We start from the raw sequence: 26,422 nt of genomic DNA on the forward strand, positions 1-26,422 counted from the left end.
CAAACGTCATGCTGGACCAAGCTGAAATGATTACTATGAGCTCATGAAGGACGGACTCTAGATTGAATGAGTCAGCAAGTGGCTGGGAGTCGCTCTAACATTTTCCTGGATTGATTAGCAGAAACCTGGACCCAGTGCTGGACTACATTAAACAGGCGAAAATGCTAGAACTTTCTTGGTATGTTGTAGAGCGATAGTCCTCAGTGTAATTCACAGATGACTGCAAGTGCCTAAGAACCTTATCGGAGGCTTGCAGGATCCAAACTGATTTCATAATAATTTAATATATTATTTACTTTTCACCACCTTGACATTTATACTGATGATGTGAAAAACTTGTGTAGAGAACTGCTGACATCTTACCATGAATCAAAGCAATGGCACTAAACTGTATAAGCAGTTATTGTATTCTTACCATCATAAACTCGTAAAAAAAAGAAAAAAAAAGCCAGTTTCACTTAGGACTGTCTTTAATGAAGCAGTAAAAACTGTTAACTTTATACAATTCCACTATTTTTGAGTACATGCATTTAAAATATTGTGTATAATGAAAAGGCAAGCATGCATAAAAGACTTGAGGTTCCTACTGATGTTATGAAAAGTTAATTTTTAATATTGTATAGTGGGATGTGTCAATATTTGAAAAATCTTGGCAATTCCCTGACGGTCCAGTGGTTAGGCCTCCAGGGTTCCACTGCCCGGGGCCCATGTTCCATCCCTGGTTGGAAGACTAAAATCCTTCAAGCCACATGGCGTGGCAAATAAAATAAATTAAATTAAATGTAAAATAAAATAAAAATTTGGAAAATCCGACTAATTCATAGAATCAATGCATGATGCCACAAAATCATGCATGGATAAAAGATACATTCAAATTGCAAGGCAGATGATACATTCAAAGTGCAATGAATTTTAATGTTGCAAAATAGAAACTTTTATTTATATGGTTTCATTGTCACAGTGAAATTAACCTTTAAGAAACTATTATGGGGCAGCTAAATCAAAGAAGAGCATCTACAGTTATCTGAAAAGGCTATTAAAATATTCCTCTCTGCCATCTAAATATCTACATGGCTCAATTCCTCCATACACACCCCCAAAATAACCTACCTCAGAAAACTGAATACAAAAGCAGATATGAGAATCCAGCCATCTTCTATTATTTTCAAAAATATAAAACAACATCAGTTTTCTCATTATTTTTGTTTGGGAAAATATAGTTTTTTTCCATTATTTATGTCAAAATGTGATTAATTTATTCTTGTTATTTTAAATAAATTATTGATCAACATTCTTAAAATTTAACCATTTTAATTTTGGTAATCAATAAGCCACAGTAAGTAAAGCTCTTCGTTTCCTCAATAACTTTTAAGAATATAAAGGGAAACTGAGAGCAAATATTTTGAGTGCTGATGCTATACAGAAAGATTTTAAAGCGTTAGGAAGACTGAAAGAGGCTGGAGTAACTTATCACGTACACATTCTCCGTACCTCCTGGAGGATCAAGAGGACAGGGCCAGCACTCCATAGGCCGTGGCTGACCGTGCAAGTGCTGCCCTGCGGTGGGCTCCCTGAATTTCATAGTCATAACAGGATCCTAGGGGCAACAGCCAGAGATAAAGTGGGTATTTTACCATAATGGGAACAGGGTCCAAGCCATAGTCAGAAGGGATTGATCCAGAGGGATCTTTGGCATGAGCTGATTGGTCGTGGAGTCCCTAAAACTGAAACAGACGGGTTCCAGCAAAAATTTTAACTTAACTTGCAGACCGGAGAAGCCCTAGATCTGGTGAATGTTAAGACTTAATGAGAGTCACCACACAGAGACTGCAGCCCCTCAAGCAAGTCAGGACCTGAGACTGTGGACAGAGAGACCCCATGCAAACGAAAAGGGGGCGTAGGGTTTCCTTGAAGAATGACCCTCCTTCCCTGCTTATGACTGATGCTATGAATCTTCCAACTGGACCCCCCTAAAGGAACCTGTAACAGTTTTCCAGGACGACTGTGCATTGAGGAAAGTGAAATAAACAGGCTTTTAGGAGATAACTCAACATCAACATCGGCTTAAAATGGAAAATCATTAACCATAAATACAAAAGATTGACAGACTATAGTATAGTAAAGTTAGTCATTTCCATTCATTAAAAGGCACCTTTAAGCAAATTAAAATGCAAGGCACAGAGCGGGAAAGATATTTGTGACACATGTAACCAATAAAGGAATCATATCCAGAATATCTTAAATTAAATATTTATTTAAATATATTTAAATTTCGTATTAAAATTTAAATATATTTAAATATCTTAAATAACAAATTTAGGAAAAGACTGCCAATGCACATTTTTTTTTTTTTTTTTTTTTTTTTTTTTTCGGTACGCGGGCCTCTCACTGTCGTGGCCTCTCCCATTGCGGAGCACAGGCTCCGGACGCGCAGGCGCAGCGGCCACGGCTCACGGGCCCAGCGCGGCACGTGGGATCTTCCCAGACCGGGGCACGAACCCCTGTTCCCTGTATCGCAGGGGGATTCTCAACCACTGCGCCACCAGGGAAGCCCGCCAATGCACATTTTAAAAAAACATTTGGCAAGAGCCTTGAACAGCCACTGATCAAAGAGTATATGTAGATGGCCAGTAAGTATATAAAAAGCGAGCAAACTCATTAGTAATCAGGGGAAGTAAACTTAAAATCTCAATGAGATGCCACTGCACATCAACCAGAATAACTAATTTTTAAAATAAATATGAAAATTTTGGCAAAGATATAGAGAAAGTAGAAATTTCATATATCAATGGTCAGGGTTATATAAACCAGTATAAATCCTTTGGAAACTTTGACATTAACTAATACATTTGAACATATTTATACACTATGACCAAGAGAAATGCCTTCATGTATGCATCGAACTGTGCACAAGAATGTTTATGGCACTATCGTTTGTAGTAGTCTATCTGCAGAAGAAGAAGTAAAAGGTCATATGTTTATACAATGAAATACAGTACAGAAATGAAAATGAAAGAAATACTGCTGCATGCAACAAAATGGATGATACTCAAAAATATAAATGGTGAGTAAAAGAAGGTAGACAGCAAAGAATACATAGCACAAGATTCATTATAGTAAAACTAATACAAAGTGTTAGAAGTAAGGATAGTTGCTACCTTTGGAAAGGAGGATAGAGATCCAGCACCATTTGTGGAAGAGACTGTCTTTTCCCCATTGTGTATTCTTGGTTCTCTTACTGAAAATCGGTTAATTGTATATATGAGGACTTATCTCTGGCCTTTCTATGTTGTTCCATTGATCTATATGTCTGTCTTTATGCTAGTACCACACTGTTACAATGACTATGGCTTTGTACAGGCAGACCTCATTTTATTGTGCTTTGCTTTATTGTATTTCACAGATACTCTTTTTTAAAAATTACAACCCTGCTTCGAGCAAGTATATTGGTGCCATTTTTCCAATAATATTTTCTCACTTCGTGTGCTCACATTTTGGTAAATCTCACAATTTTTCAAACCCTCCACCAGTAAAAAGATTATGACTCACTGAAGGCTCAGAAGGTGCTTAGCATTTTTTTTAGCAATAAAGTACTTTTTAATTAAGGTATGTACATTATTTGTTTAGACATAATGCTATTGCACATTTAGCAGACTACAGTATAGTGTACACATAACCTATATACACACTGGAAAAGCAAAAAATTCTTGTGACTCTCTTTATTGTGATGTTGGCTTTATTGCAGTGTTCTGGCACTGAGCCTGCAATATCTCCAGTACTCCTGCAGTATATTTTAAAAACAGAAATTGTGATGCCTCCAGCTTTGTTCTTCTTTCTCAAAATTACTTTGTCTATTTATAGTCTTTTGTGGTTCCATGTGAATTACAGAACTGTGTTTTTTTTCTCTTTCTATTTTAAAATGTCATTGGAATTTTGGTAGAGATTGAATTGAATCTGTAGACTGCTTTGGGTTGTATGGACAGTTGTGGGTTTTTTTGACATTTTAACAATATTAGTTCTTCCAATCCATTAACACAGGATATCTTTCCACCTGTTTGTACCTTATTTAATTTTTCAACACTGTGTTACAGTTCTCCATATACAGGTCTTTCACTTCCTTAGTAAGTTTATTTCCAGGTATTTTATGCTTTTTGATGCTATTGTACATGGGATTGTTCTCCTGATTTCCTTTTCAGACAGCTCATTGCTAGTATATAGAAACACAACTGAGTTTTATGTTGATCATGTATCTTGCAACTTTTTTGAATTCATATATTAGTTCTAACGTTATTTTAGAATAACTCGGTGAATTTTTCAGTTCAATTATTTGTCCTTCAGCACCATGCTTTCTGTTTAGGACTTTTAAAATATTTTCAATCTCTGTTGAAATTCTCACTTGGTTCATGTGTTTTGCTATGGGTTTTTGTGAGAGTTATTTTTATTTTTCTGTTAGGTAAATCATATAACTCCACTTAATTAGATTTGGTTTCTGGAGACTCATCTTTGTTTTTTTTGTTTGGAATGCCTTTGCCTGATTCTTCATTTTCCTTGACTCTCTGTTGGCGTCTGTGCGCTGGACAAAGCAGCTCTGATTTCAGTCTCCATTTGTACAGAAGACCCTCACCAGAAAGCCTGGCCAGAGATTTTGGGGGCCTCTACCACCCCTCCCCAGGGAGAAGCAGGAAGATGTGGCTTTTGTTTGCTCTTCTGTACTAAGAAAGGGTGGGGAGCTAAGGCATCTACCAGCCCAAGCTGCTGTTCCCATTCCCTTGGGCCGGCTAGACTGTCCCAGACCCATCGGGGTTCAAGGTAGACAAGACAAAAGCCAGTCCTATGAGTGAGGAGCCCCTTCAGAAAACTTGGGGCACTGGACCAACTCCTCCTCTCCCCGGGGTGAAGCTGGGAGCTAGGCGGCCTCTTCCTGATCATATGGAACTGCGCTGGGTGCAGACTGTATGGCAGGAAGACATCCCAAATCTTCCTACCAGTTTTGGTGAATCTGGTTTTGCATTCTCCCGGGATGCAGAAGTCTTTTTCAATTAGTTCCCGATTTGTCACAAAAGGAATCTGCCCATGAATTATTGCTGAATTGGTGTGTTTGGGGTGGGGGGAAATGCCACTGAAGTTGACATATTATATGTAATTGTAAAACATGGAAAAATTTGTTTTAAAATCAGGAACAAGACAAGAATACCTGTTGCTCTAGACTGAATTGTGTCTCCACAAAATTCGTATGTTGAAGTCCTAACCCCCAGTACTTCAAAAGGTATTGGAAGATATGATCTTTAGAGAGGTAATTACGTTAAAGTGAGGTTATTAGGGTGCCCTTAATCAACTATGACAGGTGTCCTTATAAGAAGAGGAGATTAGGACACAGGCACACACAGAGGGAAGACCATATGAAGACACCAGTAGAAGACAGCCTTCTACAAGCCAAGGAGAGAAGCCTTAGAAGAAACCAACACTGCTGACACCTTGATGAAGACTTTTAGCTCCAAAGTTGTGAGAAAATACATTTCTGCAGTTTAAGCTGCCTAGTCTGGTATTTTGTTATGGCAGCAACAGCAGACTGATATATCGCTTATCCACAAATATATCCTACATGGCATTGAAGATCCTAAATAATACAATGATAGGTAGATAGAGTGATAGGTAATTAATTACCTATAAGAATAGAAAAAAATAAATTTGTCATTATTGGAAAATTTTATTATTATATACATAAAATTGAAAGGAATCCACCACTAAATTATAAAAATTAGTAACTTAAAATTTTACAAAATACAAAAACATACGAAGTCAATATATAAGATTTGAGGAGAGTGAGGGTATTAGTCCTCTGACAGCCCAACTTCACAGTTTAAGGCTGAAAAATCCCTCCCAGGATTCAAGCTCCATTTCTTCCAGAAAAATGAAAGAAAAAAGTGAAACAGCACTTTCTATGCTCAGAGGACAGAATTACTTCTTACTTTATTTTCACTAATCCAAAGAAATCATCTTTCCACTTTATCCGTAAGGACTCAATAAATTTTAAATACCAAACCTGAGGTTCTGTCTTTTTTTTTCAATAAATACTTCCATCAGCTTTTTATTGAGAGGTTAACTACCTGTAATCTGAAATTTTGTTATGAAAATCTTTTAAGACCATTTAAAAATCTCAAATTTTAAGGCTCTCTTAAAGCAAAAATTCCCCAAAATCTGTTCTCAAAGATCACTGCAGAATAGCTTCAGAATTAATAAATTAATGAACATATTTATTAATTCATTCAGCTAGCTGGGTGAGGCTGGATGATGTCACGGGACAGCTGTACACACACACACACACACACACACACACACACACACACACAAGCACAAACACAGCATCTCACCAGTTGTTTATTAAATTGCCAGGTGACACAAATTTGTACGTTCCTCACCTTCCAAACTCAATGCCCATGGTGTTGTCAACATAAACCCAAGGGCACTTGGCATCTTCGGTCATCTGTCTCCTAGGTCAACCCGTGCAGTGCACCTTACTTGCACCGCCTGGACCTCCCACTTTCGAGACAGAAGCTATCTTTCCTGGGCTTCTAGAAGTGTTGACAGCTGTGGGGTCATGGGATTCCCCCTTTCCAGGTGACTGCCCTCAGCTAAAGGCAACATCCTTGCCCCAGGTTACACCCCTTTCTGGGGGCAGCCCTCAGACTGGTTCTCGGGCTCACGAAGGCTGTAAAGGTACAGCCCTCCAGCCCACCTTCAGGATCCAGCTCCCTGTAGGATTAACTAGCGTTTCCATGGTGATCCGGGTCGCAGGGTCCGGCGTCATTTTCTCCCCATCCCTTCTCACCCTGAGAGCATTCCCTGACAGTCCCGCAAGCCAATCACTGTCTCAAAGTTGGCTTGCCAGGGAACCTCACCTCTGACTCAGCAGTTTTTTAGTAGACAAATGATATAAAGTCTTAAAGTCTGCTTGTCTTGGGTTTCCTGGTTTTATAAACTGGTTCAAAAGGTGACAGATAAGGAAATTAACAAGTTAAAGCAAAATAGCCAAAATATTATATAGAAATGTGTTTTATTTTATCCTAATCAGTTCCAAGGCATCTTTGATTCCCTTTGAAAAGTTCTCCACTGGTGTTTTGTTGCTATTGTTTAAGACAGGTTACTAGTTATTTTTACTATCTTTTCTTCATAAGCTGGGAGAGGCGGTAGGAGGAAGAGCCTCCATGTAGCTAATTTCACAATGATAAAACCATACGCCTCTAAGTAAAATTGCTCCCTGAAATCTTTTTTACTTTCCATTTCTTTCTATCAAGACAAGAACATTTTGATCCTACTTTTTAAACAAAGAAGACACTACCAGTAGGAAAGAAAGATAAATGGGATCCATTTATGAAGATATTTTGGTATTTCCAGCATACTTTAAGCATAAAATAAATTTGTTTTCATGGCTCCTGCAAATTATAAGGCAAAAGAGTAGACTGATGTTTTGAATTCTGGGAAGCCGATATATTACAAAAAGAAAGAATTATGCCCAGTCCTCATCAGTGCTAAACTCTCGAGGCAATTTTGAGCACATAATAAGCACTTAATAGTACTTGTTAAATAGATAACCAAACGACCAGATGTCTAAGTATATTCTTAACCCTCTGAAGATAAGACTCCACTCATCCTCATTTGGAATCTATTTTCCTCATCTCTAACAAAGTTACACTTATTCTCTCCTTTATTTTTTCTTCTCACTTTCAATGTGATTTATCAATAGGTGATAATGTCATATTCCATTTGAAAAGCACACATTCTGTCCTCTCTGTTAGAAGCAGAGCTACAAGTAGAAGAAGTCAACCTAGAAAGAGAGACCATGGCTGCCATCCTCAAAATGGGATTTAAAGCAGTTTTTGAGACAATTTTTACTTGGCACTAGTTTCACAATTCTCCTACCCCTCATGCTTACATCATAGTAACAGAAATAGTAACCCAGAGGGAGAGATGGAAAGATACTCCTTGTATTCTTCCATTGTTCTAAAAAACACTTACTGTGCTTCTTTTGTGAACCAGAATATACAAATTGGTTAAAACAAGACCCAAGAGCTCACACTCACAGTCTAGAGAGGAAAAGATATAGGACCCACATAGGTGAATAATGCTGAAAGGAATATAAAAAAGGTGTAAGGCACAGATAGAAATGGACACACTTTTGCTGCCAAAGGCTGCCACTCAGCACCACCATAACGACATGGTGGCATTGGCTGATGAACCTTCCAAGTTTGTTCTCCCTGATGATAAGTTGCAGCTTCACTGTGTCACTGAACTCAAGTCCAGCTGCTTTGCTGCTAAAGAATCCAATACTGAGCGACAAGTGTTGGGTAAGAGGAAAGATAGCTTTACTGAGGAAGCCAGCACTCCTGGGGAGAAAGAAGGTGGACTCATGTCCCAAAGAACCAACTCCCCAGTTCTCCAGGTTTTGCTGGGAAATTCTATAGGGGCTAAAAAGGAAGGGACTACAGGTTGGGGAGAGTGTTGCATGTTGTGTGGTCAGCTCGTGGACCTTCTTCTGATTGGTTGGTGGTGAGGTAAGCAGGAGTCAACATCATCAATATTCTGGTTTCAACTGGTCTGGGGTCTATGTGCTGTGGACAGCATATAGTTAACTTCTTCCTCCTGGTGGGGGTTTCAGTATCTGCAAAACAGCTCCAAGGACATGGCTTAGAATATTATCTACAGCCCTTGAGGAGGAACTAAAGGTCCTCGGCTTTGTTTAATGGCTAAACTATTATTATTTTGTCTTGCTTGACTATTTTCCTTAGTTTCTTCATTTTCTCATTTCTCTGATTAAATTTATTCTTTCGAACTCAGGGAAGACCTAGGAGGCTAAAGTTTTTCCACAAACAACAGGCGGGCGGAAGACATGGGGGCAGGCGGGGTCTGTCCCAGGAAGGCTGCCTATAGGGTCCTGCTCAGTTATAACTGGAGTCATGGGGAAGGATTCTGCTCTCATCCTCCAAAGGAAACCCTTCCCGAGGGGTAGCCTTCCCAGTCTGGTCTCTCAGCCACAACTCCCAGCCACAGAGCGAGCCAGTGCGCTGTCCCTTTGGAAGCCACCTCCCTTTGTTTCTCCCCATAAGCTGCTGGCAGGATTTCTCAGTCTTCCTCTCCTTCTCCTCTTTCTGCCTCACAGACCACTTTCCGCTGTTCTGCCTGCTCCCCCCAGCCAGTCGCCACTGCCATGGAGGTTTAGCTTGATGATGAGACTTCTGCTTACTTACAAGATGTGGGTACACAAAATGCATGTGATTAAACACTAGTACAATTATTTCCTCTTAGGAGAGGGAGCAGTGTCAGTATTTCCTTAAATCCTCCCACGGCGCTCATCATGGTCAGCCAAGGTTGAGAACTACTCCTTTAAAGGAAGAATATGTTTAAGAAGGAAGGACATTCTAAAGAAATCCATAACATCATCAAGGAAGGGGCAAAATGAAGGCACTGAGACCAGCTACAGTTCAAACACAGCAGAAAAAGTGAGAGACAGTGTGCTAAGGAGTGGGGAAAAGGAGAAGTTGGTGGATTTTAGAGTTATTTCGGACAATTGAGAGAGCTTACTACCTGCCACCCAGGTTTCTGGCTTGGGCGACTAGTTATGGGGTTGTGAGAAAATATTTAGCAGCACTGTTATTGCTGCCAAGTAGCTGGCCTCCTGCAGGTTCTCCTGCTGAACATAAACAATGCACAGGACATCAACACCAGCAAGTTCGCTCTGAAATCACGATGGTGCAAAAGACAGAACAGTGACCGTAATCATGGCTGAGCACAAAGTAAGAACAGCACGTAAACCAAAGAAATGACCAAGCATCACCCCTGTCCAGCAAACACGAGTGAGTGACCGCTGCTTCTCTACCAACAACAGCATCTGCCTGCCTGCTCCGTTCCTCCTGCCTGATGGATAGAAAATATTAAGATATCCAGTTACAGACCTACCCTAATGAATATACCCAATCCAGAGCTGCTCCAGCTTTCGAGAACAGTCTCCACAGTCATCTCACCCAAGCCCATCTCCCCTGTCTACCCTCCCAGACCATCCCTGCTGAGATGTCCACATTCCCTGTTTGAGCACCGAAATCTGTCTGGTGTCTCCTGGGGATCTTTGACTGAGAAGAGAAATACTGGAGAAGGAGAGGACTGTTTGAGGGCAAGAGGATAGTCTGGTGCACGTTGAGTGTCAGGTACATTATCTTTGGAGGGAAATAAATGTATAGATCTGAGACTCAGGAAAGGAGTTTGTGCTGAGAAATAGATCTGCGAGTAATCAGCATAGAGATGGTAAGTGAAGCCAGAGGTAGGGGGGCGGGTAAGGATACGTAGAGAAAATCTGTACATTGAGGGGAGTACAGGTCCAACACAAATCTTTAGGAGAGAATGGAAGAGAAGACAGTAACAGAAGAATCAGGACCGGCCAGGGACTTAGGGGAAAAATACATCACTTAGGAGTGATGTCATAGAAGACAGCAAAGAAATCTCAAGGACAGGGAGTTAACCAAATCTGTATAATTTGTTTAATATAATGCTAAATCTTATGCTATTATTTTTATTTGCATTCTATCTTATGAGCTCTTAAAACTTTTATCACAAAAGCAATGCATGCACTTAATTTAAAAAAAATACATACCCATGCACTCCATACATCCCTCAAGTGTATCTACTATTAAGGGTACTGTGTATTCCTGAGGGGAATTTTTTTCTTGAAATTTTATGAATATGGAAGCGTACATATATTTTTATTTTTACATAAATAGGAACATATTACAAGTGCTTTGTACCTTGTTTAATTTAATAATGAATTTCTGCACAGTAAATGACTACATAAATATCATCCTGTTCAATGTCTGTTTGATATTCTTTGGTACAGTGCATCATACATTATTGTGCCATTTTTAATCAGTTTACTATGATTATCTGGGTTATTTCCAATCGTACAAACAGAATTAAATGAAGATCTTCATACATAAGTATTTAACTGCTTATGCAAGTACATTTGAAGGACAAATTCCTCAGACTGGAATTTCTGGGTTAATGGCTTTGTGTACCCAATTATAATAGTTAATTATTCACTAAAGGGTTACATGAAGTAACATACAATAGTATATGAGTTCTTATTTCCGCAAACCTCAGCAAATTCCAGATATATTTTCCCTCACCCCAACTTCTTCTCTTGTTTGCCTGAAGCATGGCCACCACCTGCTGACCCTGCACTGCCCTGACCTCTCCAGATGCAATTTGGTTCCCAAAAGCTAGTTGCCTTATTTCACTTTCCAGCCTGCTGACACTGTACCAGAAAGTTAGGAACTGAAAGCATACTTTCGATAGTATTTGGTAGTATTATATCCAAAAATATAAAAATGCCCCCAATTTGCCAATCATACCTCCCTCTCCCTTCTCCCCCCAAGTTTCCCAAGGTAGATCTATAAGAAGAAACAAAGCCCAATGGAAAACAAAGTACCAATTAGTGACCAAGGAGTCAGTGCCCAGTGACCACAAAGGCAGATTTCTGGCAGAGACTTAGTGGCTTTGGCTAAGCCAATGACCTTTTCCCACACTACCCCGGCCCCTCCCAAATCTGTATCTTGGGAGAACCCGACCATCATGTAAGTCTATTTTATTAGGTGAGAAAAACGGTCATAGAGCCGCTGAGTTTGTCAGTGAATCGCCTAACCCAGCCCCATAAGATAAAAAAAAAACAGAGGAGAGTATTTCTGGACTAACATGTATTTTTAACTTAAAGCCATCTCACCACTGGTGAAGGAAGTGGACTGTCTTGGATTTACTTATATCTGAAAGCAGCAGCTCCTCTTCCTCAGGCAGATGCAGGAAGGGGAAGGCAAGAACAAAGCAGAAAGTTGCTCCTCCCCCAGCTGTCAAAGTGGAACCTGGAGGAAAGTCTGTCCTGCATCGCACCAGGACACGCTTCCCGAAACTGCATCTTTCTGGGCAAAGTGAGTGCTGCGACAAAGGAAACTCTATAAACACCTCTCCTTCTCGGTGCATTGCTGTCATTTAACTGCTTTTATCTTTTTGACAGAGATAGAAGGAAAACATGTTGTAAAAAATCTAGATGAAACTGAACTTCATTCTGAACTTAAGGATGAACTTCACTCCTGAAGACCAATGTATGAAAATATATAAATGTGCTACTGGTTCCAATTTTTTAAGAAATTAGTTTATAACTTATCAAAGATATACTGATTCTGATTTTGCCTAGAGCCAAGTAGTACATAACTAAAAGAAAGATGTGATCTCAGCGTCATGGTTTTTCATATTCTCTGTCTTAGCACGTTGTAGGCTATTTTGAGAGCTCTTCCCTCTCTTTTTCAACGTGGAAAACTCCTACTCATCCGTCAAGACACGGCACACATGTCACCTCCTCTGTGCTGCCTTCCCTGCTCTCTCCTTTATTCCCTCACTCTAGCTTATAAGTATTTCTACCAAGGCACCCATCTCACTGAATGGAAACCATTCTTTCCTTTCCTCACCATCCCAGCTAGACAGTGAGATCCTTAAGAGCATAGTTTGTGATTTAGTCATTGTTTCCAGTACTGAAAGCACTACCTGGCACATAGATACTCATTAAATATTTATAAAATAAATAAAGGAAAATGCATGGGCACTTATTATGCTTCCAGCTTGTTAATTGCAAAAGGAAACTTAAGGAATATCTTTTCTATTAAAGGGTCATCTGGGGAAAGAATTCCATTAACTAGAGGTCCCATAGCATAGAGCTCACAAAATGTGAAAGTTGATGCCTGAATAAACAACTCAGGAATATTAGTAGCTTCTGGACTCCTGGTAAGAACTGAGGAGGAAAGAAATGATTTCCATCTTCTGGATCCAGCTGAGCACTAAGTCCAGTGCCTTTTCGTGAGTTTCAGCAATTTGCTGACAAGATACATAAGTGTTCTAACGATACTTACCTCCTTTTTATTTTAAGCATCTCTAAGCTTTACTGGCAATCAAAGATAATTATATAAGAAGAAATCCAGCACTTCTGCGTAAGAGTTTCTCTGTAGTTCATTCAACTTGCTCCTTTGGTTTAACAATTCCCTGAATTAATGCACACTGATAAACGCTCTCACTTACCTAACATAGGGAGCTTAAGAACCTAAATGAAAAACATTTCTCTTCTTGTTACAGTAAATAGAATGACTTGCATTGCAAGTTCTACTTTACTTTGTACACATATAAAAAATTTTATATCTTCTTGTGATTGCTTTTTTCTAGTCACACATATAAAATGAATCACATAAATGTATAGTACCGAAGTAATCTTAAATTTATTATTGCAAAATACGCAAGATGATAACTGCTGACAGACTAGAAAGACAATTTTAAATTTATTTATTTATTTGTTTGTTTACTTTGGGCTGCGTTGGGTCTTCGTTGCTGCTGGCGGGCTTTCTCTAGTTGCTGCGAGCCGGGGCTATTGTGTTGCAGTGCGCGGGCTTCTCACTGCGGGGGGCTTCCCTTGTTGCCGAGCACGGGCTCTAGGCGCGCGGGCTCAGTACATGTGGCACACGGGCTTCGTTGTTCCACAGCACGTGGGATCTTCCCGGACCAGGGCTCGAACCCGTGTCCCCTTCATTGGCAGGCGGATTGTTAACCACTGCATCACCAGGGAAGCCTGGCAATTTTAAAAATTAATTTTTTTCCTTCCCAGTAGCAGATCAACAAACAATTTTGAAGAACGTAGCTCACAGACATTTTTGTAGTGTAGAGAAGGAACTGCTATCTATTATTAAATTTTAGCTAGAGTCAGAAAGAGGAGGAGAGGACAAAATCAGAAGAGACGCTGTAAAGAAAATCCTTTTACCAGGATTGTGGGGAGGACAGAGAGACAGAACAGCCAGGCGCTCATATGTGTGTCCAATTTTAGGTTCTCTAGGGAGAGAGACAGAGAGAGAGAGACCAAGGAAAGAGAGGGCACTAGGAGGAGGCAGCTGTGTCCACAAGCTGCCCATCTGCCCATATCTACCTGGGCAAACGCCATGTCAAAATAAACTTGGCGGCGTGAATGAAAAATGCCAACTGCCACATTGATAGACACAGGATGTTGCAGCCATCAAGCCACTATAGCTCCCCTAACAGTGAGCCCTGAGCGGATTCAGGCTGGAGACAAACGGGCTGCCCACCGCCAAGCTCCCAGCCCCTGCAGTCGTCCCCAGTGGTGCCCGAGGGGACTCGGGACGGGAGAGAGCAGGATACCGGTGCCCGAGCGCGGAGGCGTGTATCAGAGGAATTACGGTAGTGAGCCCAGACCCTTGCATCTTCCCACACAAAGCAAAGCGCTTAATGTGAGATGTGTGGTTTTCTTTAACAGTGATCTTCTGATGTTCCGCCTACCTGGCCTTTGTTGCAGAAACACCTACGTATCCTGGCTTCTCCCTTACCTCTTTGGAGCGGTCCCTCAGAGCTGTCTGAGATGCTGACCCCTGGCCTTGAAGTCCTCAGCAACTCTGCTGAATAAAACAACATTCTCAACTTTTAGGTTGTGCTTTTTTTTTTTTTTTTTTTTTTTAGTTACCAACAGCACAGTGTCAAGTAGATGGAGGAGGTTATGGTCTGAACATCCCCCCAAATTTCTATTTCCCCCAAAATTCAAATGTTGAAGCCCTAACCCCCAGTGTGGCTGCATGGGGACATAGGACGTTTAAGGAGGGAATTAAGGTTAAATGAGTTCCTGGGGGGCTTAATCCAAGAGGGCTGGTGTCCTTTAAGAAGAGGGGGACACAGCAGAGACCCCGCTCTCTCCCCAGCGTGCACTGAGGAAAGGCCGTGTGAGGACACAGCAAGGTGGCAGCTGGCTGCGAGCCAGGAAGAGAGGTCTCACCAGACAGCGAATCTGCCAGCCCCCTGGCCTTGACCTCCCGGCCTCCAGAACGCTGATAACATCAATGGCTGTTGTTCAAGCGGCAGCCTGCGCAGATTCACACACAGGCGCTGAAGCTGAGTTTTCCTGAATCATTACTGAATGATTCAAGACATTTTGCTTGTCAACTAAAAAATTATTCACAACCTAAAAGCTGAGAGTTATGTCTTACGCGGTGGGAACTTTTAGGACTTCAAGCCCGGAAGACAGCATCTTCAGTAACCCTGAGAAAACTGCTCCAAGGAGGCGAGCTGGGGAGCCAGGTTATGTAGGAGCTTTGCAGCAAAGGGCAGGTGATCTGAACGTCAAAATATCATTGTCAATTAAAGAAAACCAGACATCTCAAGTTAAGGCATTTAGCGCTTTTCTAGGTATGGGAAGACGCAAGAGTCTGGGCTCACGGAAATCATTCCTTTGATGTGCACCTCGGCTCTCTTGCTTCTGTAAATGGTTGATCTCCATAAAGGAGAAGCAGACCTTCTTCAGTTTTCAAAACTAAACCTTTACTAAACCAAGTCAGCATAAACATTCAACAGGCAAGTGCGTCATCTCAGAGGAGCCTCAGCTAACGAAAAGCCGAAGTGAACATCGGTGCCGTCCTCATGAAGCTTTTGCTTGTGGTTCTCATTATTTATGCAACACTTCTCCCTGGCTTCAGAGAGACACTGTCCATTGGCATGTTTCAGTTCTGAGACATCCAGACTTCAGCAGCACTGAACCCTGCAACTTCTTTTGGAGGAAACTCCTCCAGTCTCTGTTTCCTGCGGCTGTGACTTCAAACTCGGGCTCCTTCTCTTTCATCTAGCGGAGGACCGACTACGAAGAAGAGAAACCTCCTTCCTGACTGCTCCTCCCCACGTGTCCCCTTCAATGTGAGGCAGGGAGAAGGGGAGGGAGAGAACGGGAATCATCTCAGGTTCTGTTTGGGCACCGAAAGCCCGAAGCTGCCGGGCCTGTTCTCCCACCCTTCAGAGTGACTTGTGGCTCCCGCGAAGCTCAGGTGCTTTTTTCTCTTACGCAATATTTCAGTTCACTGGAGTCTTGGTCGAGCGTTGTGTTATTAAAACAACGGCTGCAGCACGGCTGCGTTTCAGTTGAGCCACTCAAGTTACTGTTGTCAAAGTTTGAGCTGTTAATACATCGACTTGGAATTTTTCTGATTGTTTCTTAGACATTTGTTTCTTTTGGTTAGAAACAGATTGTCAGCTTGTTGCAGATTTGGAAAATTTCTTCTAGGTAGCTGCTTGGCGCAGCTACTCTGCTTCAACGCTACACTGACCGGGTGATTTCATTAGCTCCCTGGACACCTGTGTAAATGAACGTGTGGCTCAGACCGCAGTTTCTGTTTGTGCTATATGTGGTGCGCCTGGCGTTTTATAAAAATGGCCTTTTAATAAAATCGAATATACCTACTTAGTGAAAAAAACATGCTATTATAGAGATGTTCATAAAAATATAGTTAATTTTGGACTGTTTCTGTTATATTTCATACATGTGATTTCTTTTTGTTCCTAGTTTTACTGAATATAACAAAACACGGACATACAAAGATTTGATTTTTTTAGGGCTGAAATTACTCATCTGTATTAAAGTAGCGAGACTGAACATTGATATTTGAGACACACCTATCCCAGTCTCTAAGCTCATTAATTTATTAACCAGAGTCATAAAGAATGCTCACTGAGAAACAACTTACAATGCATTGGAAATGATAAGCTTCACTTTCTGAAAAACATCAGGGCAGTGGTTCCATGAGAATGCCAGGAGAGTATTTTTCCAACCTGAGTAGTGACATCTGGTGAAATTCCTAGTGATTTAGTATAAACAATCAGGAAAGCTACTATTTGTGCATAAGATAAATCCAACTTAATTACAGCCACGACTCAACAATTTGTTCAGTGCCTCTTCGGGCATTAGGACATTTTAAGTTTAAAAAACAAAAAAACAGCACTCGAAATTGTAGTAGACTCACTACAAATCTTTCATCCTTGATGGTATCACAAGTCAGACTCACAGTGTTACACCAAGATCTCAGCAGGCCCTCCTCCATAATCACTAGTTTAGAGTTCCTATTTTTGCTCCTGGCCTGTGCGTATTGGAAAATTTTTAAGAGGCAGTTGGTGCTGAGGTTAAGATATGAACCCTGGGCTCTGATTGTGGCAGGGCCCAATGCAAGTCTCAGCTCTGCAATTTGCTATCTGTGGCACCTTGGTAAGTTAAGCACTGTGAGGGGTGGTTTGCTCCATGGAATAATTCAGATAATAATAGTTCTTATATAATAGCATTGTTATAAGCACCGGGGCATATATCTGACAGCTCTCCCAACTGCTGGGGTAATGGCTTTTTTCTTGAAGGGGTGATACACCTCTATGTCCAACAAATAGAATCCTTTCCATTTTCTCGGAACAAAGAGGCAGGCAAAATACCCAGGAGAGGAAGGATAGTGAAATAGCAGGTGGGGGAAGTGGAGGGCTTGGAGATGGAGAAGAGGCATGAAATTGTCACCTAGGTGGAGACTAGTGAACGGTCTAGCGAAATATGGTGCATTTCCAGACAGCCCTAAGAGTGCATTTTTAGGGGAAGTGCTGAGGAATTTCAAGTGATCCAGACAGCATGGTGGTTTGGTTTTCTCCAATCATGTTCAAGTATAAATGTGCAGCTGCAGGAACAGAATGAGAAAGAGGAAGGAGAATTTTTCTTTTTACTCGGAGTATAGTTGCTTTACAATGGTGTGCTAGTTTCTGCTGTAGAACAAAGTGAATCAGCTGTGTGTGTACATATATCCCCGTATCCCCTCCCTCTTGCGTCTGCTTCTCACCCCCCATCCCACCCCTGTAGGTGGTCACAGCACCAAACTGAGCTCCCTGTGCTTTATAGCATGTTCCCGCTAGCTGCCTATTTTACACATGGCAGTGTACAGATGTCCATGCTACTCTCTGTTTGTCCCACCCTCTCCTTCCCACCCCACCTCTGCCACATCCACGTCTGTTCTCTACGTCTGCATTTCTGCTCCTGCCCTGGAAGTAGGTTCATTTGTACCATTTTTCTAGATTCCATATATATGTGTCAATATATGAATTTGTTTTTCTCTTTCTGACTTACTTCACTGTGTATGAGATTCTAGGTCCATCCACCTCACTACAAATAACTCAATTTCGTTTCTTTTTAATGGCTGAGTAATATTCCACTGTATATATGTGCCACATCTTCTTTATCCATTCATCTGTTGATGGACACTTAGCTTGCTTCTATGTCCTGGCTATCGTAAATAGAGCTGCAATGAACATTGGGGTGCATGTCCCTTTTTGAATTATGGTTTTCTCAGGGTATATGCCCAGTAGTGGGATTGCTGGGTCATATGGTAGTTCTATTTTTAGTTTTTTTTAAGGAACCTCCATACTGTTCTCCATAGTGGCTGTATCAATTTACATTCCCACCAATAGTGCAAGAGGGATCTCTTTTCTCCACACCCTCTCCAGCATTTACTGTTTGTAGATTTTCTGATGATGCCCATTCTGACTGGTGTGAGGTGATACCTCATTATGGTTCTGATTTGCATTTCTCTAACGATTAGTGATGTTGAGCATCTTTTCATGTGCCTACTGGCCATCTGTATGTCTTCTTTGGAGAAATGTCTATTTAGGTCTTTAGAGGGAGGAGAATTGAGAAATCAGTTAATAGGGGCCAGCTCACTGAGGGACTTGCGGGCCACTTAAGGACCTTGTCTTTTTTCTCTGAGTGGGATGGGAAGCCACACAAGGGTTGCTTATCTTAATCCTTTTGACTTTGAAGAATAATATACACATATGGGTTTGCTTAGAACATAAATGCACAGCCTAATAAATCATCACAGAGCGATCACCCATATAGCTGGATCTGGGGCGTGGCCAGAGCTGTAGAAGGGCCCCCGTTTGCCCTTTTCCCAGTTATCATTCTTCCTCACTGTTAATGCATTTACTCTCTTGACATTTCTAGTTAATTCCTTTCTTGCTATTTTTTTTTTCATTTTTAATACTTGTGCTATCGAAGTGTGTATCCCTAAAAACTAAAGGTTAACTAACTGGTTTTTACATTTCTTTTTTCATCTTTTCATAAATGGAATCCAACAATATACCCTTTTTGTGTCGGGCAGTTTTGCTCTGCAGCACGTTCCTGAGATTCATTCACAGTGTTCATCTGGGGGTCGTTCACAGTGTCCAGACCACCATAGGATCAGACACAGGTTTGGTTTTCGGAAATTCCAGCCCTGCAGCTAACAGGAGATAGTTCTGTGAAGGGAGTTGGAACTGTCTGTTTATTTCAGGATAATACAGGAGTTTCCTTGGTCCTTACCCAGGTTGTAGGATTAGAATTTAAAGCCCTGGGCTCAACTCTTGTTTTTTCTCCAATCTCTCCAATCAACGTAGAAGAATCACCTAAACGCAAAGTCCTTATTGTTTATGTCCGCTGTAATGCTTTCTGTCAGCAGCTACTTGATCAGTTAAAACTTTGTCTTCCCGGGCTTCCCTGGTGGCGCAGTGGTTGAGAATCTGCCTGCTAATGCAGGGGACAAGGGTTCGAGCCCTGGTCCGGGAAGATCCCACGTGCTGCGGAGCGACTAGGCCCGTGAGCCACAACTACTGAGCCTGCGCGTCTGGAACCTGTGCTCCACAACAAGAGAGGCCGCGATAGTGAAAGGCCCACGCACCGCGATGAAGAGTGGCCCCCACTTGCCACAACTAGAGAAAGGCCTCCCACAGAAACAAAGACCCAACACAGGAAAAATTAAAAAAAATAAAAATTAAAAAAAACTTTGTCTTCCCTAGACACCAGCTGTTTAGTTACCACATATCATGGACTATTGTTCTGTTGCTCTTGTGTACAGGCATTTTTCGTCTTTGTAGAATGTTTTTAGCCTTTTCAAACTTACCCAGATTTCACTCCTCGTCACAGTATGCCTGCAGAGAGCTTTGTAAAATGGAGACTGACAGTTAAATTTGTTAAGGTGGAGGCTGTTCCCCTTTCTTTTAGTGTAAGAGCGATTTCCTGTTCATGGTCTAAACTATAAACTCCCTATTGTGCAGAAACAATGGGAAGACATTTTCTAAATGGCTAAGACCATTAAATATTTCTTCTCCTCCTGGCTGTAATTATTTGGAAGTTTTGCCTATAAAGCCATTTCAAATCCAACACTGTTTAGGCCAAATTTTTTTAAATTGAATGTATCCACAGATATATTCTTGCAGGTATAAAAATTCTGTAAGACATCAAGGAGGCATTTTTACAGAATGAAATTTTAGTTTCTTAATTCAGTGGTTTGTGAGTGCAGTCTTGGGGATTCACAACTAGTTTTTTACCGGGTTTGTGCATATTATCAAATTTGAAAAAGATTTGTGTTGTACGCGCTCCAAAAAAGGGAAAACCTTGAGAGAGACTCTCTCTCCAGCCCCTTTCTTTTTCTCTCTTTAAAAACAGGAGGAAAGCCATGGTCCCTCAGTTCTCCTTTCTAGAAAAATGTACATCTCACAGGTTTTTAGTAGGCTCTAGTACACTGCAGGGGACAGGGGCGGTTCGGGGAGGGAGGGAAACCAGGTTAAGAATTACAGAGTCTATACTGAAGAACAGTGGTTTCCTAACCTAATACAAGATATTTAACATTACTTCCAAGCCCCAGCATCTTCTAATAAATTGTCTTCGTAGCAAGACCAGGTATCTCTGAGAAATGTGCCCCACCGTGAATTTCTTCCAGCTATTATCTATGACACTGTTTCCAAAATGTGACCTGTAGAATAATGGGACAGGTTCACTGAAGAAATACATGTGTAGGAAGTAATGCATTATGGAGTCCATATTTTAGATTGAACTGTATGAAATTGCCATTTTGCAGGCAATTTCATAGGGGTCAAACGGTATCTGAACGTATTAATAAAGTTAATGCCTACAGTTATTTTCTTCTGCCCTTAAATATTTTTCCACCCATAATTTTGCTAAACAGAATTTATTTTGAACTCACGGTGCTGCCAGTAAATATACCAGGAATTATAGTTGGTCAAAAAGCAAGCTGGTGTTAAAGGAAATCAATCATTTGCTTTGAATGAACTGGCCACTGAGACAGCTGGCATACCTGGGGCTGACGGTGTCGCGTGTTGAGAGGGGGCACCGCGTGTGATGCAAGGTCAGGCAGGCGTTCGGAGAGCACCCTTCCTGTGTGTCACGGGACAACACGTGAGAGTTTCAAGAGCTGCCGCAATGGTTCTGCACATCGCAGAGGCTATGGATACCGAGAGCATATTAGAAGTTCATCTCTACCATCCAAACATTACAGACCACCACCATCTATATATCACGTTTTAATAAGGATTCTATGCTAAGAGATTTTATTCCTTTGTATTTGTTTTATTACTGTTTGGGTCACATCTCTTGTTAGAGATAATGTTTATGCTGAATTTAAATAAAAAGCTTTTACCATGTAAGGTCAGTTTGTTCTCTTTGGGGGCTGGTGTAGTGCAATAACTATGAAATAAGCCAATGTAATATTTATTCCCATTTCATCAACCTTATGAATAGAAATAAAAGGTACTGAACTAACCTATGCATATAAATCAGGCTTTCTGTACGAGCCTTCAAATATATATACGTAAGTATACATATAATATATATATAATTATTCATTTTTTTTACTGAATATGTGGAAGAAACTTTTTCCTCATTGGCTATTTTCATTATTTTACCATTTGATACCCAACTGTGTACCTCATTTCCAGGACACTCAGTAACTGACTGTGTCTAATCCACCAATGATAACAAGTTAGGTACAGAGTACACAGTCAAAGATGAAATGTAATTTCATTGCTGCTAGCAGCTCAAAACAAGTACTTTGGCCTGATAGGTGGTATTAAGAAGATATTTCTCAACTTTAATTTCAGGCACAGTATAGTAATTGTGTCCACGGGGTTTTTTGGGGGATGCAACATAATTGCTACCTAAATGTAGGATCTGACTCAGTCAGAATGTCAAGTAGAGAATGGCTTTTGGAATACTGGCAATTTATCTGCAGTGAAGGACACAAGTGTGTACTGCTGTTTTACCCTGAATGTATTAAATCATAAATATAGTGCAGATTGTATTAAATCATATGTATCTGCAACATAACCTGACAATGATTTCTCATAATTATTTTCATTTTCCAGCTTGCATTCTATTAAAAGTATCTATTTTTAAATAGTTACACCTGAGAGCTTAGTATTGGAATCAAATATGCAACGTCAGAACAAAGATTTTATGAACGCAAATTGTGTGAACATACAAAGTAATTCACTCTACAAAACGTTATTTTCTTTTCTTAAAAAGACCTAGTATTTAGCATACTTATTTTCCCTAGCACATAAATACAGAAGTACAAGACTATTTATTCTGATGAGCTTGTGAAGATAGTGTGCTAAGTGTTTTCTCAGGTACCCCAGCCAAGCAGTGGGGGAAGGGCGAGAGGTAAACATGTAACAAATTATTTCTCTTCCTCTGCTATGTTCCCTGACCTGGGTCATCATCTGGAGTGGGGAAGGACTGCCTTTTTCCACAACAGAAAAGAAATCAACAGCGGATGTTGTGTAAAATAACTGGTAGAAAGCATTAATCCAGCTAATAATATTGCCTTAAAGTGTTTAAATTCATAATATTGAACGCAAATGCCAATTACTGTTGAAATAGAATATATATAAATGACACAGTATGTCTGAGATTTTCTCTCTCCCTCAATCATTAAGAAAACTTGTCCGTAAAAAATACAGTAAGATTTTTCACACCTGGGGATTTTAAATACCCTTTTTTTAAAATCAAATAGTTTAAAATTATAGTAGATTGGAACTCAGATTCTACTCATTTCTTATTCATCAAATGTCTTGCAATTTTAATGTACTTAGTTTCACCAACTCCAAGCAAGGAGGTGTAGCACAAAGGGAGTGAGGTGGAGGGCAGGGAGAAACAAACCAGAATGAGGGGGAAGAGAAAGAGGGAAACGGAGGCATCCTGCAGTCCTCAACGCCCACTAGAGTGGAGACCCCTGCACACAGGCCCCTGCCAATGCATCCAACTAGTAGTGATAATAAATCGGGTCTACGAATCAGCTACACAGCAGAGATGGGTACATTTTAGGATTTAACTTTATGACTTGACCACAAGGCTTTGGAGAATTGTGTTTTGCTAAGTTTTGAAACTGCACTTCCTCTTCTTGATCTAGGCAACCTCAACCCAGTTCTTTCAATATTTATTTCCAATATTGGACAGGTCATCCAATGACCATAGACCTCACTATCTCATCCATTAAAGAAAAAAAAGAAGAGTTACTCACCTTAATAAAATCAATATACTAGCCTAGGCCATGATTGTAATTTCATTTTGCCATATTTACAACTGTAGACGTGCAAAACCATTACCTATCGTCAGTCATGTGAACGTCAATCTACTGTATTACAGGAAGAGACTTAAGTAAAGAATTCTCTATTTGAGGTGAGAAACGGTGTGAGAAGAACATTAAGTAGTTGCCTTTAGATCAGCTAGTAGTTGATCTAGGGCCACATGATTTTAAAAGCAGCACTGCAAGATTAAGCTTGGGATGATAAAGACTGTAATATTTCTCTCTTCCAAATGAAAGACACAACTTGGTTCCTCCTCTTAAACTCCAAAGACGCATACAGCTGAAAAAACACAGCTCTGAGAACCAAGTAAGATGCCAAGGATACAATTTAAGTAGCCAGTTTTATTTCTCTCTTCTTCCCTAACAACTCCTCACACCCTCACCACCACCCCAGACAGAACCCCCTTCAGTCCCTGAGTGAGGGGCCGAGAAGCTGGAGTAGATACATCTACCCTGAAATCCATACAGAGTAAATCCTGAGATTCATCACCTGTGGGTACCTGTTAAAAGTGGTTTCCTAGGTCTCATCTCAGATATACTGAATTTGAATCTGGGGATAAAGTCCAAGAATGTGCACTTTGAACAAACCGTCCAAAACTCAAGTGATTTTTGAAGTTTCAAAAGCCTTGAATTAAGTATAGGGAGGAAGGCAAGTTGGACCTAAGTGTTCAAGGTAGCATTTTAATTGAAACCAGAAATCAAATGGTATGGTTCAGCTCTAAGTTTCTTCAGATATTAAATAACCACTGTCAAATATCTACTGACTACTTTTGGACAGAGGTCTAAAGATTTTCTAAATGCCATGGTGATTATAACAGCTTACTGATTTGCTGTAACTGGACGGTAACATCTCACTCTTCCCATTTAAGTTTTGGGGTTTTCTTAGTGTTCTTAGATACAGTCTCACTTAACTCTTACAATATTCCATCAACCAGAAGACTGTACCATAATCTATGAAGGCAACTCCTAAAGAGAAGCTGCAGTAATGTTTCAAGAAAGAATCATAAAGCACAACATGATAAAGCCAAGGCATTACCAGAGCAAGAACCTCTCATCTTATTACCCGGTAACCCTGAAAAGAGTCTCCTCAGCCCATACGGACGCGAACTGGGGTCTCGGTGCAACCGGAGTCCAGGGGCTTGTGATAAATTAGCAGATCACCCCAATGTGCATACAAGTACTATTTCATAAGTGTCAAGCAACAAAAGATTGAAAAACACCAATTTAGTAGAAAGTGCTGGTCTGGGAATCAGAACTAGGTTTAACTCCTTGCCACCTCACTGGCGACCTTAGTGACTTAACTTCCCTGGAGCCCCTAGTCAGGCTGCTCCATACTTATTAAATTAGGACTAGTTTCGGCTATTCCCAAGGCCTCTTCTATCTCTCAAATTCTCTAATTTCCTTACGTTTATGTTTCATGAGTACATGAATCATGTAAAATAATACTCACTGGTCATTTAATTAAACACTCTAAATTCAGTCTGTCGTTCAATAGATATTTATTAAGTACTTAATCTGTGCCAGGCATCCGAGAATCTGGGAAACAGATATGGAAGATACAGTCTCCTAGTGTGGCAGTAAATACATGTTACTGTGAATAAATAATATATTTTATTGTGAATAATCCTTGTGTCTCTTTACGTCGTTAAACAGTAAAGTCTACTGGATCATGCCCAAATAATGGAAATTTGCATAGATAATGGAAAGCCTGCCTGTGCAAAATACATAAATATTAACTTTAATTATAGACATGGCTTCTGCCAAGACATAAGGCTTTTCTTCTTTGTACCTTTCACTTGCTTTAAAAAAAAAGAAAAAAAAGGACATTTACATTTATTGGTAAACTGCATTTACAATGAAGATCAATTTTCAAAGTATAAGTTTATAAAAATAGTTTATTTTAAGGACTCTCAATAGGACTTAACATCCTATTTTCAGATATACCAAAAACATAATCAATATGCTCAGTACATTTTAATCCATGATGAAAGTTGCTCCAGATCTATTATTATTAGATCTATACATACTGTTTAACTGGGTGGTGTTCAAAGTTTTAATACCACATAATTGGATCGCCCCCCACAAGTTTAATGTTAAATTTTCAAAAATACAATTTCAAAGATTACAATATATATCAACTTACAACTGAAGGAATCATTTAGTAAGTTACAATGTTCTAAAAATCTAGCTACATAATCTCTCTAAAAAAAAATTCCTTCCTATATATATATGTGTGTGTGTGTGTGTGTACACGCGCGTGTGCGTGTGTGTATATATAAAGTCCACATTTCTCAGGAACTGCATACATCCACCTAATAGTAAGGACCAAAATGAGAAGCATTACTATCTCCAGAAGAGGAAGGGGGAGGCAGAGGTGGGGGGGGGCGGGGGAGGGGGGAGGGAGTATGGTAGGGGAATTAACGGGTGAGGTGCCACAGCAGGAGCAGCCCAGCCCATGTTTGCAGATGCAGGTGGCAGGGGTGGTGGAGGGGGAGGGAGTGAGAAGTTATGCATGTCAAACCCGGGAGGAGGGAAGGGATACTGTGGCATCATAGGGCCGTCTTGTCTCTGGGGTGGAAACCCTGAAGTCTCCTGAGGTACCATGTGCTCTGAGTTATAAAACTGTGGAGGTGGGGGCCTGCCAGGACAAGATCGAGGATATCTGCCCCGGGAAAACCCTCGTGTGAATTCTCTGCTGTGATATCCTTTTGAAGGCTCTGAAGCAGAGTTATGAACATTCCAATTCTGATGTACTTCTGCAAAATCTTCACCTTTGGGGAAAAATGCATAAAAACAAAACTAAAATTAACTTTAATACATCAAAAAACACTGTTTAAAATTTCAGTAATGTCTTCTTTAACTTCCAGTATACCTTACAGTAATTACAATTTTGTAAGGCTTAAAATTATCAATTTTAAATGAATCCAAAAGGCCAGATATCAGGAAAGGGAAAGCAAGACAAAACTTTGAGACAATAACCAGTTGATTTCAGCCAAACACCACAGAGAAAACTGGACAGGAACCTCACTCACACTCTCAAAGGCTGAGTAAGGGGCCTGGCTAGCCTTCCCAACCAGCATAGTCAGAAGAGGCTGAGCAGGGAGCCAGTTTCCAGCCTCCCCTCAAAGACAGTGGAG

General features: G+C 40.5%; 1 protein-coding gene across 3 annotated transcripts in view; it reads right to left on the minus strand.

The window, feature by feature from the left end:
• NAF1 (nuclear assembly factor 1 ribonucleoprotein) overlaps positions 1-26,422 on the minus strand; it is a 291,086-nt gene that overhangs the window by 228,045 nt on the left and 36,619 nt on the right. Inside the window, exon 8 of one of the 3 annotated variants that reach the window (XM_059066347.2) lies at positions 24,768-26,056. The exons of the other annotated variants lie outside the window; for them this stretch is intronic. Coding sequence (XP_058922330.2) covers positions 25,629-26,056 — 428 coding nt within the window. The 3' untranslated portion in view covers positions 24,768-25,628. Of the gene's footprint in view, positions 1-24,767; positions 26,057-26,422 lie in introns of those variants that run through there. 3 annotated transcript variants of the gene reach the window in all.

The sequence above is a fragment of the Kogia breviceps genome, chromosome 6 (assembly GCF_026419965.1).
Source record: "Kogia breviceps isolate mKogBre1 chromosome 6, mKogBre1 haplotype 1, whole genome shotgun sequence".
Taxonomy (NCBI): domain Eukaryota; kingdom Metazoa; phylum Chordata; class Mammalia; order Artiodactyla; family Physeteridae; genus Kogia; species Kogia breviceps.